Source organism: Abrus precatorius, unplaced genomic scaffold, assembly GCF_003935025.1.
Source record: "Abrus precatorius isolate BTA unplaced genomic scaffold, Abrus_2018 Scaffold10, whole genome shotgun sequence".
NCBI classification, from domain to species: domain Eukaryota; kingdom Viridiplantae; phylum Streptophyta; class Magnoliopsida; order Fabales; family Fabaceae; genus Abrus; species Abrus precatorius.
The window spans coordinates 22,007,640-22,026,026 of NW_020874292.1; the positions used below are offsets into that span (position 1 = coordinate 22,007,640).

General features: G+C 28.4%; 3 protein-coding genes across 4 annotated transcripts; 1 reads left to right on the top strand and 2 right to left on the bottom strand.

Moving 5' to 3' along the window:
- The first annotated feature begins 8,430 nt into the window (after nucleotides 1-8,430).
- On the top strand, nucleotides 8,431-10,386 carry LOC113852053 (sulfite exporter TauE/SafE family protein 5-like). The gene is made up of 4 exons (XM_027482311.1): nucleotides 8,431-9,255; nucleotides 9,475-9,609; nucleotides 9,708-9,854; nucleotides 10,078-10,386. Exons 1-4 carry the CDS (start codon nucleotides 8,431-8,433, stop codon nucleotides 10,384-10,386), a joined length of 1,416 nt encoding a protein of 471 aa, XP_027338112.1.
- Nucleotides 10,387-10,631: 245 nt separating this feature from the next.
- Nucleotides 10,632-13,964, bottom strand: LOC113874809 (transcription factor ILR3-like). Its single transcript, XM_027513023.1, has 5 exons — nucleotides 13,702-13,964; nucleotides 13,241-13,303; nucleotides 11,944-12,021; nucleotides 11,693-11,855; nucleotides 10,632-11,327 (listed from the first exon to the last, which is right to left on the bottom strand). The coding sequence occupies exons 1-5, from the start codon at nucleotides 13,935-13,937 to the stop codon at nucleotides 11,082-11,084; spliced, it is 786 nt and encodes a 261-aa protein (XP_027368824.1). The 5' UTR covers nucleotides 13,938-13,964; the 3' UTR covers nucleotides 10,632-11,081.
- Nucleotides 13,965-14,298: 334 nt separating this feature from the next.
- LOC113852737 (thioredoxin-like protein CXXS1) lies at nucleotides 14,299-16,953 on the bottom strand. 2 transcript variants are annotated; one of them, XM_027483096.1, is made up of 4 exons: nucleotides 16,586-16,664; nucleotides 16,302-16,436; nucleotides 16,012-16,134; nucleotides 14,429-14,745 (listed from the first exon to the last, which is right to left on the bottom strand). In XM_027483096.1, the coding sequence occupies exons 2-4, from the start codon at nucleotides 16,398-16,400 to the stop codon at nucleotides 14,593-14,595; spliced, it is 375 nt and encodes a 124-aa protein (XP_027338897.1). In that variant the 5' UTR covers nucleotides 16,401-16,436; nucleotides 16,586-16,664; the 3' UTR covers nucleotides 14,429-14,592. The 2 variants fall into 2 exon arrangements, with proteins under 2 accessions (XP_027338896.1, XP_027338897.1); XM_027483095.1 differs by having other exon boundaries at nucleotides 14,299-14,745; nucleotides 16,302-16,953.
- Between the last annotated feature and the right edge of the window lie 1,434 nt (nucleotides 16,954-18,387).

Sequence of the window (18,387 nt, forward strand, 5' to 3'; positions counted from 1 at the left end):
AAATATTTAAATTACTTTTTTTGGTCATGAAATATATATTTATTGATTTGATGAGATTCACGTGAAGAATTCAATTCATACAAGTTGGAAGACATATGTTAAAGAGTAACATATATATGAATAGGCTTAATCATTTTATCCTAAAATACTTTTGTAATATTTTTAATTTTTTATAATATATTTTTTATTAATTAACTCTCTTGAAAAAAAAAATTTAATTCCTTTAAATAATATAATTTTTTATCTGGTCCCTTTTAATATAAATTTTTTATTATTATCCTTGAAAATGTAGGAATAAATAAAAAAATTCATAACATTTAAAGGAATGAAATAAAAAAATAATACTTTGTAAAAGAAAATTGATAAGAGACTTATTTTAAACAATTAAAAATAAAAAATTACAAAAATTTTTATAGAGAATTAAACCTATATAAATGTTAAAGACATTATGGATAGACGTGAACTCCGAAAAGGAAACATTAAGAGTATGTTTGTTTCTTTTTTTAAAAAAGGTTTTTTATTTTTAAAAGTAAAATATAGTACAAATTTACATTATATTTTATTTTTAAAAACACAAAGCTCTTTTTTAAAAAAGAAAACAAACATACTCTAAGTATGTTTAATCAAACAAAGGCATCTTCAACATTAAATAATGAGTTTCATTACTGAAAAGCAACATGTCATAATCTACCTAGATTCCTATCAGATTCTTGGTACCTAACTAGATTTTTTTAAATCATATATAGTCTATAATTCCTTAAAATTTAGAGCATAAGTAATATTTTGGTATCCATATATTTTCATTTTGGGTTATCGATATTTTTGCCAAATAATTTTTATTGCTAATTCAACTTAATGAATCTTAAAATAAAATTTGTTATGAGAATTATTCATGAGGAAGTCATTGTTTCTTAGGATATTAATATTTTAATCATTCTTTGATAAGTTTATCACTATTCACTCACCACGTTGAGTTTTGATTAATTTGAAAGTCATTTAAGAAGATAAAAATATCTTCAGTTATTTATTTATTCGTAAAATTTCAAGTTAAAATTCTATTTAAGAAATCAATTTCTTTCCCACTTAATGTAACAAAGTTGATATTTAATATCTTTATTGTTGATTAAAGAAGGGTGGTTTTGTAACATTTGCTCATTAGGATTTTATTAATGGATAAAACGACACTTGTTAAAACAAAGACTTTGTGAAACGACAAAAGCTATCAAGTTACCCGCTATGTGAAATGTTTGGGAAATTGCCACTTTTGAGATATGGTCGCTTCCTAAGCACTAATGATTTTGCCAAACATATATGGTTAGGTTGCCTATAAAGAAATACAAATCATTGTTAGCTTTAGCTTTCAAAGTCAACAATGTTAGATCATTTTTGGCTTTTTTCTGAGATGCAGGATAAAAAAGTGCATATTTATTCATATAACTAAAATTTACTATGCCGTGGCAATTATTCTAATTCTTATCGCCATCTTTAAACGTTATTCATCGCTTTCTTTGAGTACCATGGCAAGACAACATATTAATAAAATCTACTTTCACTGACACGGAACATACGATATAAAGATTAGATTAAAATACATTATTACTATAAAATAATTATACTGTTATTTAATTTTGAATTATCATGTAATATTTTTAAAATTTATTTGTAATTTTAAATGATTTTTAATTTTTATATATATGACCTAAGTTTATCATTCTTTAATAATTACTTGAACTCAAGGAATCTGTTGAAGCTTTTCCGTTGATAATTCCTTACGTCTGTTTGGGATTTTTAACTGACGTGTAACTCAACGTATTTTAAATAAAAATAGTTTATTGTTTTTATAAATTAATCACTTAATTATGACTTTTAATAGTTCTCGCCCAGTTGCTGATAAAAATACACCAAATTGCCAGAAATTAAATACCATGAGGATGAGCATTTATGTCATCCAAATAGTATCATATTTATTAAGACTTGTATATTCCTTTCCTTTTTTATTTTACTTATTTACTTTTTATTGAATAAATACTTTTTATAACTATATTTAATAAAACAGAATTAATGTAACAAAAAAATAAGTAATATTTTTCATTTTAGAAACTTTAATAGAAAATCTTAAGCATCAAACAAAAATAACAAGAAAACAGAAGAGTTAGGTTTTAGATTTGTTTTTCATGGATGGCTCGAGATAACTCTTCAATTGCCATGAATAGAGTTTGAACTTTAATTTACCAATCATGAATAAAGATCAGAGTTTAATTAGTGAATAATCTACACTTGGCCACCTGCTATCCGGATAATGTCTCTTCCAACTTTCATGTTTAAAATTAATATAAAAAAGTTGGGCAAAAAGCCAAAGAAATGCTACTCATTCTGCGATTATTACCAGCATCATCATTATCTATCAATCTTAATTGGTCTTCTTCTGCGCACATACAAATACATAAGTGTGCATCGTTTTCATTCACCCAGACATTGCCACAGGTTACCAACTAACAAAGAACATAAAATAATATGTGCAACTGGATATTTATGTATATATGCAGAGAGAATTTGCATTTCTTTTTGTGTTCTTTTTAATTAACTTTAACATTTTCGTCAAGTGGAAATTTGAAAACTATACTATCTTCGTCAAGTTCTTTAAAATTGTAGTTATCGTTCGTTTTCATCAGTGTTTCAGCGGCTGCGTAGTGCATATAAAAAAGCTCAATATAAGCTTGATAAACATTAAACAAATCCACAAAGTTCCTCTGGCCATTATAAATATCAGTACTGATGAGTAGAAGATAAAAAGAGACATTTTAAATAATTAATTGTTTGAATTTATAAAAGTAATTGTATACTTCTTATAAGCCTTTTTTATAGAATTATTTAAAATTTTAATTTGTACAGAAGTTAATAAAACTAAATATATAATTCATTTCAATAAATTTATATATATTCAAGTTTATGAATTTTTTTTATTGCATAAAAGGTTTATTATGTAAATTTAATAATAAAATTTATTATAATAAGCTGAAATGAGTTTATTTCAATGAGTTATACAATTTAAAATAAGATGAAAAACTTAATAAAAATCATAAGAAACATATATATATATATATATATATATATATATATATATATATATATATTGTGCTAGACAGCTCACATTCTTATCCGCATCTTTCTTTTCTCTTCTTACCGAAGACTTTGATTATACTGTATCTACAATTCGTCAATGAAAAATGAAAAAGCATTAAGTTGTATTGAAGCCGTATATCAAATAGTACTTTTGTATGCATGCAACTGAAAGAAAACACAAAATAAAAAAGACACTAATATATATATATATATATATATATATATATATATATATATTAATTTTATAAATTTTCATTTTAAAATAAAATAGTTTAAATATATGATTGGTCTCCTTAAATATAACACATTTTATAATAAATTTTTATAAAATTTGTTATTAGAATTTAATTTCTAAAATATTAAAAAATTAAGATTTAATTTTTGTTGTTTTTGTTAAATGCTAAACTAAATGATAAATAGTCAACTCAACATTTTTAAGCTAATATATTATTTAATTTTTTAATTTTTTATTATTTAAAATTAATATTTATAAATAAGTCGTTATACATGTTTTTAATATTTGTAAAAAAAATCAATTTTCTTTCCCCTAATTCTTCTTTTTTTCTTATGATCCCGTATAGTTATTTCGACTCAAGTGTCTTTTGGGAAGTACCCCGAAGCAAATTGAAAAGGGTGGAGATAGAGGTTCCTTCCAAAGTTTGGATTTGCAGTCCACTAGAAATCATTAGAGGAGGGGTAAAGAGACTGCCACATGCTGAAATAGTTATCTCGGATTCAATTTGGAATTTCCTTGTTACCTTACTCCTCCAAGCTGCTGCGGCAATCACTCCTATTTGATATATTTCAACTTATAAAATATTACAGTCCTAGATTCATTTTTCTAGATGATGTATCGTGACGTTGATGAGAGCTATACTTAATAATAAAAATATAACCATTTTCCTGTCAACCTCAAATTTCAGTACATATCAATATTTCGTAAGAGGATGTGTATTCAATTCCTTCATCTATTCAAGGGGATGCTTCTATGACTTCGCAGCATCACTCGATAATTCTCTATCTGACATGTACTGTTCTCCTCCAAGGCCATTACCTTATGATGCAAAACTTAAATATTTTCGCTCGCAACGTGATGGACTAGTTTCAAGGCGTGAGAAGGGTTCAAGTCATTCAAAAGAGTAGTGGAGCAAGGGAGTAAGGAATGGGTTGGGGGTGGGGGAAGCTACTGGGTTGGAGGCGGAGGCGGAGGCGGGAGAGGGAGAGGGAGTTGGAGAAGGAAAAAAGAAATAATTTTTTTATAAATATTAAAAATGTATTATGAGACTTATTTATAAATATTAATTTTAAATAAAAAAATTTATAAAATTATATTGTAAAATATGTTATTTTTATAAGGACTGATCATGCATAGGATTCAGTCTTATCAGGCAATTGCAGATGATTTGGGGTTAAAAAATTACGAATCATTCTAACTCAATTATATAAAATTGTTTATCAATTCTATCTGAATGGATTGTCGGGTTGATTAGGTTTCGAGTTATTCAAATTTTAAGTTAGGCAGATGAATTGATACTAATAACAAAAATATCTATGAAACCAGTTGTCTCTATTTTTGCTAGTCCCACAATTAAAGTCATATCCATTGGTGACAAAGTGGTGAGCCCATGATTATAGTTTTCTGAAGGAACAATGAGGCTGAAGGTGAGACCATAAAAATTGGAAAGAAGGTGGGTTTAATACGAAAGAGTGAATTTCGATAGAAGAAACATTTGAATCAAAATAGAATAAGTCAAAACCATGAATTAACCAAATGCATATAGTGGTGAAAGCTAACAAACAGTGTTTCCTCTCCGCTGAATTCGAATATCTACAATTTTAGATTTTTGCACCGCAGCGGATCAAATTTCACTAAATAACTCAATAAACTTTATCTGTCTGTTAATCTTTGTTGGGATTAATAAAAGTAGTACATCTTTAAAACCTCACACTCTCTAAGGTATGTTAAAAAAAAGTCTCATATCACCTAGAACGAATAAAAAGTGCGTGACCAAAGTTATATAATAAATTTGAGTCAATGGTATGAAGGCACTCCATTTATAAATACTTTAAGATTGTATTTCATTCATAAATATACTCTTGTATTAGATTGTTATGAAGTTTATTTTAATTACTTTATTTTAGAGAATATAAGTATACTAGGGTTAAAGAAGAGTAGTCTATTTGTTATAAAAATTTTCACATAATAGTCTTATTGGGATATACTATTTCTGCTAACTCCTAATTACATATAAGCCAAACAAAATTAATAAGTAATTTATAAAACATAAAATAAACATTAAATTTTAGATAATTTAATCGAATTAACTAATTTTATATTCTATAAAAAATTAAATAAATAAATATTTAAGTAATATTAAGATTTGTATAAGTTAGCATATTAAATGAAAAATTTTTTATATAAAAAAATTTAATATAAATTTTTAAATGATAACATAACTTTAAAAAAAAATATTTTAAATATTTATATATAATCATATACAATCTATATTTATCATTTTTATTGTCATATAAAAAAATATTTCCATTCAATACATTTTCAATGAAACAATTATTTTAAAAGAAATAAATATTATTTTTATGGGGAGAAATATATTCTCATGTGTTTCACATAAGCTATTTTGTACATGTTTCAATTTATAAAATTGCTGGAGTATTGTGAAGCCGTTAAATATGAAACCTTGATCAACTTTTATTGACTTTTCTTTACATATAATTTATAATTTTTTAAATTTTTAATTAATATTTTTTTACAATATAATTAAATAAATAATGATTATAAAATTATTATATTTTTAATTCACATAAAACCTAATTTACACAATCATTAAAATAATAATAAATAACTTAATAATTAAATAATTATGAAATTATCTTATATTATTTATATGATCATGTGTACAATAAAATATCTATTACCATTATTTTTTAATAAAATTTTATAAAATTAATTTAGTTTATAACAGTATTCAAATTAATAATTAAATTGTTTAATTTTATACTTTTTAAATTATTCAATAATGTAAATATCTAAAATTAATAGGTTATATATCTTTATATATATATATATATATATATATATATATATATATGTGTGTGTGTGTGTGTGTGTGTGTGTGTGTGTGTTATAATTATAAAAAAATTAAAAAAATTAAAAATTATTATAAAATAATAACATTTAAAATATTTTAACAAGTTAAAAGATTAAAATAAATAAATAAAAGTAAAAAAAAGGCTTGACGTTATGTATTATATCTTAACATGGCATGCGTATTCAAACCTTAAGGAGATTCACTGTAAAATTTATATTAAAATAATTACATAAATAGTATTTGAAAATCACAACAACATGGTTTATCCCTCGGCTCCCTAAAAAAAGCGACTCAGAAAAATACCAAACCCAGTACAACAATTGTAAACAATTAATACACAAGGCAACAACTTTTTCTTATTCATCGCACTTTACCTGTATTCACGTGACCATCTTTTGTATTCTTCCGTTGTTCTCTTAGGATTTTGCAAAGATGGAAAAATAAACTTTCAGAAACAAATTAAAAATATGATTTCATTTTTGTGATTAAAGAGTGAAATTAAAGTTTATTATATTTAATGTTGATGGAAAAATTTTAAACATTAATTAATAAAACTATGAAAAATAATACTAATTTGATTTGATTTATAAATATTAAAATTTGATCACCATTAAAATTTATAAATATTTGATTATATTTAATATGATATTTTAACTTAAATAACATTGCACAGATAAGAATATAAATTGTAATTTTTAATAAAAAAACTATAAAATTTAATGTAATTAAATTCATTAATACTACTTAAATCTTACAATTTTTAATAAAAAATTATTATAAATATCTTCGAGTGTTATGTAAAGTTATACAGGTTAAAAAAATTGTATTTAGTATTAATAAAAAAAATTAAGTATTATAAAAAAATATTTTGGTCGAATGACTAGTTAATTAGAAATAAACTAATATTGACTTGATTTGATTTAATAGGAAGGTCATAACGCATATCACACACAGCATAATAAATATGTGGCTTCATGAATTAATATATAGACATGAATTAGCAGAAGGTGTATTAATTTCTTGTTTACATGTATTAATTATAAAAAAGTAATTATGTGAAATCGATCTAATATTTTTTTTAGTAAATCCAACAGTGACAAGTTGAAATAGTTTAAAGAATGTTATCACAGAAAAAAAGGTTGGTGATAAAGTAGAAAAGCGTATTTATAAAAGGTATTTATGTTGTTGGTTATATACAACGTTGTTTGGATGTGAACGAAGCATAACTAAAATATAACAGCGAGTTCCCGTGATATTCTAATATGTCATTTTTGAAGACTTTAATATTCTAATGTACAACATTGTTTGGATGTGGAAATTATAATTATAATCCCTTATAATAAGCGTGTATAACTTTTTTTTTTTCTATTATATAAAATTCTATATTTGTAATCATAGGTGAGAATTATAACTATAGTATCTTATCTTGTAATAATGGGTATAAAATTCTAGATATACAAGCATAAATACTTGTTGAGCTGAGAATTAAGTATTATGATAGTAATAACTAGTATTGATCTATTATGATATTAGGACCATGTCGTAGCATTAGAGATTCAGTTTAAGTGAATTACTTCATATCGGCAGTCAAATTTAATTTATTTGTTTTAAGTGGATAATTTAACACATTATACTATTCCAAGTTGATGACAGTAGAATGTGTTTTCTTTAATGGATAAAAAATGTAAATTTATAAAACTAGCACTACTTTGCATTAACTTCTCATGTCGTTGCTTTATATTAATTTTGGGTCCCAATATTGTTCTCCTTAGAGATGCTACCAACAATGTTATTTATATACCATTTTTATTTACATTATTTTCAAATATTAAAATAAAAAATACACACTAAGAGCATGTTTGTTTTATCTTTTGAATGTTTTCAGTTTTTAAAATTAAATTGTCATACAAATTCATATTATATTTACTTTTAAAAATTTAAAGCAGTTTTTAAAAGAGAAATCAAACATATTCTAACTTTTTATTATTATTTTTCTCTTAAATATGAAAATGGGTAAAGATGATATGTCAAGTATTATATAGTATACCAAAAAGAAATGTTATGCATTTTGTATTTGCAGCAAGGTTACAAGAAGCACTGTTAATTAACAGTTCTTCTGTGTCCCTATATAAAGGCATAATGCCAATCAGCTAGGCACTCAAATGCTCCTCACGGTTGCTAAAACTCTCAAAAGCAAATGAGGACACAAAGTTTTACATGTTTAGTTCTCATCTTCATTGCTTTCAATCCTTCAAATGCAAAACAAACACAACCCTTTTCAGATATCATCAACATCGACCATTTCCTGAACAAAATTTATCAATGGGGAAGTGAAACAAATGGATCCCTAGAATCCCAGATTCTTATGTCAGGCCCTTTGGTGCTAGCTGGAGTCCTATGCTTCATAGCTTCCTGTATATCTAGTGTTGGTGGAATAGGAGGTGGGGGTCTTTTTATTCCCATACTAACTATTGTGGCCGGCTTAGACCTGAAAACAGCTTCAAGTATCTCAGCTTTCATGGTCACAGGAGGATCAGTTGCAAATGTTATATGCAACATGTGCATCAAAAGTCCTAAATTCGGTGGCAAGTCATTGATTGACTATGACATAGCACTTTCATCAGAACCATGTATGTTGTTAGGAGTGAGTGTTGGAGTTATTTGTAACCTTGTATTCCCAGAATGGTTGATTACAGTACTGTTTGCTCTCTTTCTTGCTTGGTCTACCACAAAAACTTGCAGAAGTGGTTTGCTGTTTTGGAAGATTGAATCAGAAGAGAAAAGGAAAATTGGACTTGAGGAACTTGAAAAGGGGTTGCAACAAAATGGAATTATTGAAGAAAATAAAGGGTCAGCTCATGTGTATGCAGAAAATGATGGGCCAAAAAGTATTGAAGTGCCTATTCTGGCTCCTCAGGAAAATAGCGAAGTGAGGATCCCATGGTTGAAATTGGTGGTATTACTTTTGGTCTGGTTCTCTTTCTTCTCTATCTATCTTCTTCGTGGCAACAGATATGGACAGGTGAAGTTGCTTTCTTTCTTCTTCATGGTTAAACAGTGAGGCTGCTTGTTGCTATTATCAACTTTTATACAATAAATCTATTAACCTAGTACAATAAATTCTTTCTTTCTTTTATTTTTTATTCCTGTATATATTGTAAAATCTGTGTAAATCTTAATATTTTCGTATTGCATACCTTTTGAGGGACAACCCTTTAATGCAATTGTTCAAACTATGCAGGGAATCATTCCAATGGAGCCATGTGGTGTGGGATACTGGATTCTGTCATCAGTTCAAGTACCTCTTGCTGTGGTTTTCACGGCTTGGATTGTAGTTAGGAAAGAAAGCCTGAGAGACCTAACTCATACACCAAAGGTTCTTAAAAGCCATAGATTGACTTGAACAGTAGTTTTTTTTACAAATTTTCAGTTACCTATACCCTCTTAATCTGCTTAGAGCTAAATAATATGCAGGTGCCAGGTCTTATCAGAAATAGACCATCAAATAAGCTTGTTTTCCCCTTGATGGCACTACTAGCAGGGATACTGGGTGGTGTCTTTGGAATTGGAGGTGGAATGTTGATAAGTCCACTTCTTCTTCAGGTTGGAATAGCTCCTGAGGTAAGCCATACTATCATAAGGTTTATTTACTATCGTCCACATTTTAAACATTAGTGCTATCTATCATTTCAGTATTGATTATATCCCGATTAGCAAATAGTTAGAAAATTAATTATCACACCTTTTAATAAAAAAGCACACGTTTCACTTAAAAAATCTATGGCTAATTATTTTTAACACATCTTAATTATGTTCAACGACTCAATGATTACTTTTTGCATAGGTAACGGCAGCAACTTGCTCTTTCATGGTTCTCTTCTCTTCTACCATGTCAGCATTGCAATATCTGTTGTTGGGAATGAAAGATGTAGAAACTGCCCTCGTCTTGGCCATAATGTGTTTTGTTGCGTCACTTCTTGGATTACTAGTGGTACAGAGAGCAATTCGGAAGTATGGAAGAGCCTCTATAATAGTTTTCTCGATTAGTATAGTGATGTCTTTGAGTAATGTTCTGATGACTAGCTTTGGAGCCATAAAGGTGTGGAAAGACTTTAAATCAGGGGAATATATGGGGTTCAAACTACCCTGTTAAAAACAATTTTGTTAGATCAGTTTCTCCTTGTCTTCAATATCTACCTTGGACCTTCTATTTCAAGATTCTCTCTTACAAGTACACTGTCCAATAAGAAAGAAAAAGACACATGTTCTGCTAGACGGTGTAACCGGTTGGAGAGGATCACATACTTGAATATTATCATATGATGTCCTCAATTATGTGTCATGCTTAAGAACATAAATGAACTTCGCAAAATTCATATGAACAAAAAGATGCTAAGGTTGTTGCATATTTTTTCTGACCAAAATAAAATTGTATATTCTTTCCAAAAGAACTAATAAGCAAGTTGGAGAGGTCATCAAATAACCAACATCCAAATGCAAGAATCCCAGAAAAGTATGTGACGTTCAACAGCATTTTTTACCAAATTATAAAATAAAAAACAAACTCAATTTGGCTGAACATATAACATGAAGTAAAGTAGCTACCAAAAAGTTGCCTCTACAGTGAGTAGGACCTCTTAGAACTCTGTTTTTTCCCTACATTTCTCAGATGCACAAGCGATATCACATATTTTGAAATACATCAGTCCTTAAAATAAATTTTAAGCACTTAAAAGTAATAAATTTTTATTAAAAAGGTATTATAATTTTATATTTTAATTGTTTAAAATCAATTTTAAGGACCAATGTTAACATTTTGTAGAATAAAAAGACCATTTCTTTGGCAAGTTATGCAACTGGGGGCCTAAGTAGATGGTCCTGTGAGGTATCAACAGCAGCAGGTTGTAAAAACTGCCACATGGCAACTCCTGGGTAGCCCATGAATGGCACCACCTTGCTGCCAACAGCTTGTCCTTGTGCAGGAAACGCAGGCAAAAGGCTAGGTTGTGAACTCAATGCTTTAAGCTTCTGCTCAATGCTCTCTTTCTCTGCTTTTAGTCGCTGCTTCTCATCACGAAGCTCATTTTTCTCAGCCTTTATAAATAATACCAGCAGCATAAATATTAAGATCGTAGGTAGGCCTCACCATCATATGTATATATATGCATAAAAATCACTTAATATTACAGAATTTAATTTATGAATAATATAAAATGCTATTATTGATTTCCTATTGTAAATTCTTGAATATATCAACTATGAGGGATAAAATGAAAAATAAGTTTAATCATAAATTATAAAATTTTGCTTATTCTAAATAAGTTATTTATTTTATAAAAAATAAAAGATTATAAAACAATTTATTAAAATTTTCCACACAAGTTTAAATAGTAATATTTTAAAAAAAATTCCAGATAATCTACGAAAATAATCCTATCGAAATAGAGAGTTACACATACCTTCAATTGGTTGATTTTGTCCTGTAGATTGTGGGTAGAGTCTCTAAGCTTCTGAGCTTCCTCTCGTAACTGAAACACCATTCGAACAGCATCACTTAATATAACAGCCTTGTCCATTTTCAGAGGCCTCGCAGGGTCCAAAATAGAGCCCAATTCCAAAAACCTTAAAAACAACGAGTCACGTGAGAGAGAGAGAGATGAGACCAAAAACAGAGAACAAAAAGACAGATATATGAATGAAGCAGAGATGCCTGTCGTTCAGTCGATCCCTTCGCATTTTCTCTCTGCATGCTTTGGAAGCAGATGGATTGCACCATCCTGAACTCAAACTGTAATACCATTTTATGAAGATACTCAGATGATAGAAAAATTCACCATCTCAAAAAATACTTCCTAAAACTGTAGCTGCGAACCTTTTTTAAATGTGTGATTTCAAGCTCAAGTTACTTGTGGGAAATAGAAAAAGTGATTTTACTATTATTTAATATTGATGATATTTTATTTCTTACATATATTTTTTATATATTTTATTAAATTTAAAAATTCATATTCAATATGCCTAATTAGTATTTTAAATTTTAGTTCTTGCTTATGGACCTATCCCAATCTACTCACTTTTATTATATTTTCTAAAACACTGTTACTTAAGTTTAGTCAAATTGATTTAGATTTAAATTAACACTCCATGTCAACTTAATAAAAATAAAAATCATATGCCTTGCTCACACAAACTTTTTTTTTATTTCAAAATTCTTTATTTCTTTAATATATTCCTATGAAAAAAATATTAAAAACGAAATAATTTGATCATCATATAATAACGATGGTACTTTTTATTTTATATATTTTTAGTTTACTTATATTTTCAAGATGTATTTAAAATTTTTAAAATATTCATATGATTAATACACGAAAAACTTGCTAATAATATAGAATTTAATAAATGTTCATGTGCTAAAAATTTGAAGAAGAAACATCTATAAATTATCAATATAAAAGAATAATCAAATCTTAATCTTTCAATTGTTTTTATACGGGCTTAATAAGTAATATTGTAACATTTAGATTAGCAAATTAGATAGCGTAGATTTCTTCTTCCGATTATGCATCCAAATCGCATCACCAATTTTCCACTAACAACTTTGGGTTTTAAACTCTAGGATTTATTTTCCCTATCAAACGACAGTAAAAGTGATTATATAGCTTTGCCAATTAGATTTGATTTTCAAAAACTATGCATCTTTTAAATTAAGCATACAAAAGCAATTCCTATGCAATGCTATGAATGTGCAAAAAATGGTCGATAATAGGATCCAATTAAAAGCATAAAACAAAAACCAAAGAACAAGGATAGCATGCAATGACCAAACAAGACAAACTCATAATATGAAAATAAAAGCAACTAATCGAAACATAATGGAATATAGAAACTTTTCTAACGATAAGATGAAATCAGAGCAAAGGCAAAAGAAAGATTAATATGTACCACACTAATCAATTTGAAGAAGATTATGAGATATAATAGGTATGAATAACAGCATAACTTACCGTTTTCTTGACCCAGTTTCCTTGAAACCATCCAAATTTCTAAATGACTCATCTAGCTCCACACTGGAAAAAAAATGATAATAATAATGATAAAAAAAAAAAACAGTTATGTTTTAGAGGGGGAAAGTTGGAAAAAATTTAATAGTTGCAATAATTTACAGAAAAGGAAGTCCCATTAAGATGTGAATAGTTACCATCCGCATTATCTATTGTACGAAAATTTTAATAAAATAACCTTGATAGGAGAAGATTTGCATGCACTAATGAGTAAAAGACAATGTGAACTGTGAGAAGCCAAGTAGTAGAAGGAAGAAGTGAGTAGAAACATAAGTATATGGTTACTCCTTCTCAAAACTGTGTTATAAGCATATAATAGTGATGCAAAGGTGCAAGACATGTGATTCCTTGAAAAGACTAGTTTATAGAGAAAAGAAGCATAGTTGTTTGAAGAATGGAGTGACCTGAGGGTGTGAGGAGGAGAGGAGGACCAAGTGAAATTTGGTGGGTGAAGGGTAGGGAGGGGAATGTCATCAAGATCACCATAATCCAACACCCAATTGCTATCGCCCATCTCCGGCCTAAAGGGTATGTCGGAGTTGAGAAGAAAAGATATGATTAATACTATAATGTATGGAGAGAAAAATACATGAATGAAGGTGAGAGTGGTCTTTGATACAAGAGACTCATAGTGGGACATCAATGCCCTTCAACTATCACCACACACCACAAATGCATATTCGCTTTTATTTTTTATTTGTCTCAAAGCATAGGTATTGTCGGAAGGTATCTTTTAGTCCAATCTATGTATTGGGCCTCATCAACTTTATGCCTTTCCCTTTCAGTTCCATTGGCCCATCCTATTCTATTCATAAACTTTCAAACTTAAAAAGAAAACCAGGAAATTTTCATATATAAATTAGTTCAATATAATATAATTTAAATAATGACACAAAATTGTCATTTAGCTTTTCATCATTTATTTTGAGCTGAATACCAAAAGTTAATTAGGACCAACAATACACATCGATACCAATATATACTACACACACTGAAGCTTGCATGGACATCTGTGATGGTTGTATTTTTCTTTCATTAGCCAAAGAACCAATACAAAAAAGCACACGGCCCTTGAAATCACAACTTCCAGGGAAAGAGCACAAAACTCAAAACCATAAAAAGCAAAATTTCAGCTGAAATAAAAGTTGTAGATTAACAAAAGCATTAAGCTAATGAAACTTGGAAATTACACTTGAACTAATATTCAACATATAACATCATAAAAGGCTTTGACCCCGATGCCATAGTGCAGGACCACAAGCACATATCTTACAACTTGCAACAGTAAAATACCACTACGCTACTAACACACGATTGGACTGAACAACCCCATCTATCCTTTTCTTTATCTCCTCTGGATTGGCACCAACCACCTTCTCCACTGCAACACCGCCCTTTAGAAGTAAAAATGTTGGCATTGCCTTTACATCCATTCTCGTGGCCACCCCCTGACACCCAAATGATCACAAACTAGTAGATAAAATCACCCAAAAATTTAACTCTCGTTTCAATGCTCCAAGCATGAATATAACATCAGGAAAGGTACACCATTTAATCAGTCAGTAATGAATATGAGAAACACAGATTTAAGATGTTCATCAGAAGAATATCTATATGTCTGTAGTTCTTTGTTGAGTAGCAAACACGAGTTAAACCGTGCTTCAAATCCAAGTCCGTAATCAAAGAATGCAAGTTGCTTTATTTTCTTTAAGGATTACAAAAATAAATAAAACATGCCAGGTAGGTAGAATTCTACCCTTTGATCTTATGTACAAATCTAAATATATGTTGCTCAATGACAAGCAATTATTGAACCATATTACTGACCAACATAGCACCAGATAAACTTTTTAGAGTGCATGTTACATAGTTACAGTATTCAATAAACATTTAACAAGACACCCATACACTGTCACAATATAATTTCAAAACATTTTTAATAAACTTCAACACATAAGTTCTACTGACCTTGAACGCCTTCCTTCATTGTACGTTTAAAATATAACACGGTAAAATAGAATCCCCAACAAGGAAACAGGACTTCATTGCATATAATTATTTATACATTACTAATTGAACGATAAATTAAAGGTGAAAGCACAGAATATCACCAGATATTGACACCTGTAAGCACCTGGCTATTTCTTCTTTATGTTGGACTAGCAAGTTATCGAGAAGGAAAATTTTAATGGGTCAATTCGTTATGTGAAGATCTAGCTCCTCAGACAGTAGGCCACTTACTCATGCATTTAAGGTTGCTAATTTCTTTTGATACATCTAAGAATTTTTGGGATGTACAGGGTTATTTTTAAGGTTCATCCATATAATGGTTCTGTTATAAACAAGGAGAATAGAATTTTTAAGGCAGTGTGCAACTTTTGCCATTAACAAGGATTTAGAGATCAATATGACTATGTAGAACATTATGGCATCATATGATCTATGTAATTGATCTACCCAGTGAAAAAAGGATTGATTGTGGTTGTTGTCGTGCAAACTGTGCATTTTTTTGGTGTGCGGTTGAAGAGAAATGCACATAAATGCAACAATTCATGCTAATGGCAATCTCAAATGAGAATACACTCGACATAGAAAGGGAACTTACAAGAAAGATGTAGTAGTACTGGTAATGTGTTTGAGAGGTGTTTATGCACCAAAATGTGCATCTAGAAACATTTAAGGAGCACACAATAAGCAAACGAGGGAAAAACTACCTTGACCTCATCAACATCAACAGTGAGAAACACAATATCCGGATAGCTCAAAGCCAGTTCTTCGAAAACAGGTACCATAGCCACCGATGGCATGCACCATGAAGCTGTGAAGTGAACCACAACCTAAGATCCATCCCACAAAATACTAAAAACAGTAAGTTTATATCAAATATTCTATCTGCAAGCAAATAACAAGAACACAGCCAGCAACCCAAATCAAAACAAACATATAAAACCCAAAAAAGGAAAAATCAAAAGATCCAAACTTTGGCATAAAATGGTTGACTTACAGGGCAATTCTGGTTAGAAGCCTCGGTGAGATGGTGTTCCCATGATCGCAAAGAATCAATCACCACCACCTTGGGTTTGTTCTGCTCAGTGGCTTCCATTTCCTCACTCAACTCCTACTTGATGATGAATTGACTCTACCCAAAACAAAAGGGAATTTTGCTGCTTCCTAGCTTTAGCTCAAGACTCTTAAACTAAATAAATAAGGTTGATTTAGTCAGATAAGAGAAGGTCATCTTTTAATAATTTATCTTCAATGGATTGATTAGAAAGAACCACTAGCTACCCTTCACACAACTTCATTTACAAGCCAAGAATCTTGCTCTGCTACGAAACAAAGTAATAATTGTAATAATTAAATTCAAATTAAAATCTCATTACCCCACATTAATTCAAACTAAAAAAAAACATTTGCACCAAAATAAAATGTGCATGGATCACTATTTTCTTTTTTAAAATATAAAAAAAAAGACCATTCGAAAAATGGGGCTTGTCCTGATCGCAATGTATTTCCTTTTGCTGGAAAATATCTAGAGAATGAGCACAGAAAGCACACAGTAAAAAAATTAATGCTAATGAATTGTTGTTTGTAGAAAAGCAATCAAATAGATATGAAAAGGGATTAAGGAAATATATTATGTAATGTGAATGCAGAATTTTCAATTAATAATTGATTGAACATTATCCAACCATCCAGCTATGTGGTCCCCAGCGCTGTGTTCAATGGGCACCCACTGAGTCGAGAAGCTTCTCCAATAAAGTCATAGCAACGAACGCCATAGAATCTTATTTATTTCGATTTTGGGTTCAGTTGGTAAGTAAATAATAATTATCTGAGCATAAAAAATCTGAAACAGCCTGGGAAATGAATAATCGGCATTCTTACTTTCCCTATGTCAAATAGATAAAATGTTTTTGGTGTTCACCTAAAAACAAAAAAATTTGATTCATTGTCTACTGTGTCCCACACCATCTATCTACTATATATACACTTGTATATAAATTATTTTCAATTTTATGTCTCTAAAATAAATAATCAAGAATAAATTTACTTTAAAAAAAACCACTATTTGTAAAACCCGCATGTTAATATGTATAGATTTCTTGTCTTCATTCATAAACTTATATTATATATTGATTATTTAACAATGCAAAAAATCTTATACTAACAATAATTTGTATCTTTAAATAATAATATGTTAAAAGGTCTAATACTTAAATGTAAAATTAATTTGTATCTCAATTAAACTCACCAATTATGTTTGTTTTTATAATTCTTTATTAATCTTGAATCAGAAATTAAAAATATAATTAAAATTATCAATGTTGATTTCATATTATAAAAATGAAAAATACTTTTTAATCTTTTTTTCATGAAAATAAATTATTATTAATAATAATTTCTTCTTTTACGTAAATTTTATGCTATATTTACTTATTTTTATTGTCACTATAAATATAATTAAAATTTTATTATGTTATTTTATCCCTTTTTTATTTATAAAATAATGTGTAATTTTATATGATCATAAATATTTCTCTTAAATATAGTTCTCACAGACTTAAAATGTGAATGTAATATATTGTCAAGAGAAAAAAGAAACATAGTAATAAGATTTCTTCATAACTTCATTTAGAATTATATGAACATTAAAAATATGTAATTTATTTATTACTTAATTACTTCAATTTATTATAATTTCTGTATTATATCATGACCTCTGTCGTCAAAAATAGTATCCTTATCCGTTTTTTATACCGACAATCACATATGTCATGATATCCAAGAAGAACTTCACATGATGCCTAGTATTCATCAAATATTTAAACAGAATTTATAATTATATTTTATTATAATACGATGGTAAGGATTGTGCTCAGTGCCTTCTTTGAACAGAATTTATAATTTTGTTCACATGCACACATGTTCCTGCGCTGGTTGACTTGTTTCCAAAAAAACATCTTTTTATCTGTTAAAGAAATTTGTAGTTTAATCTTAAATTTTAAATGGTTAAGTTCAGATTAATCTTACATTTCAATAGTGTTCAATCAACATATTTTTAAAAAAAATATTTAAAATGCCTTAAA

Bases quoted from the DNA above. Each gene is read 5' to 3' on its own strand.
- LOC113852053 (XM_027482311.1), top strand. From the start codon at position 8,431: ATGAGGACACAAAGTTTTACATGTTTAGTTCTCATCTTCATTGCTTTC. The intron at 9,256-9,474 runs GTGAAGTTGCTT...CAAACTATGCAG, and splicing joins GTGGCAACAGATATGGACAG to GGAATCATTCCAATGGAGCC. The intron at 9,610-9,707 runs GTTCTTAAAAGC...AATAATATGCAG, and splicing joins ACCTAACTCATACACCAAAG to GTGCCAGGTCTTATCAGAAA.
- LOC113874809 (XM_027513023.1), bottom strand. From the start codon at position 13,937: ATGTCCCACTATGAGTCTCTTGTATCAAAGACCACTCTCACCTTCATT. The intron at 11,856-11,943 runs GCATCTCTGCTT...GTTGTTTTTAAG, and splicing joins AGGGATCGACTGAACGACAG to GTTTTTGGAATTGGGCTCTA. The intron at 11,328-11,692 runs GTATGTGTAACT...TTATTTATAAAG, and splicing joins ACAAAATCAACCAATTGAAG to GCTGAGAAAAATGAGCTTCG.
- LOC113852737 (XM_027483095.1), bottom strand. From the start codon at position 16,400: ATGGAAGCCACTGAGCAGAACAAACCCAAGGTGGTGGTGATTGATTCT. The intron at 16,135-16,301 runs GTAAGTCAACCA...GATGGATCTTAG, and splicing joins CTTCTAACCAGAATTGCCCT to GTTGTGGTTCACTTCACAGC. The intron at 14,746-16,011 runs GTAGTTTTTCCC...TTTGGGTGTCAG, and splicing joins TTGATGTTGATGAGGTCAAG to GGGGTGGCCACGAGAATGGA.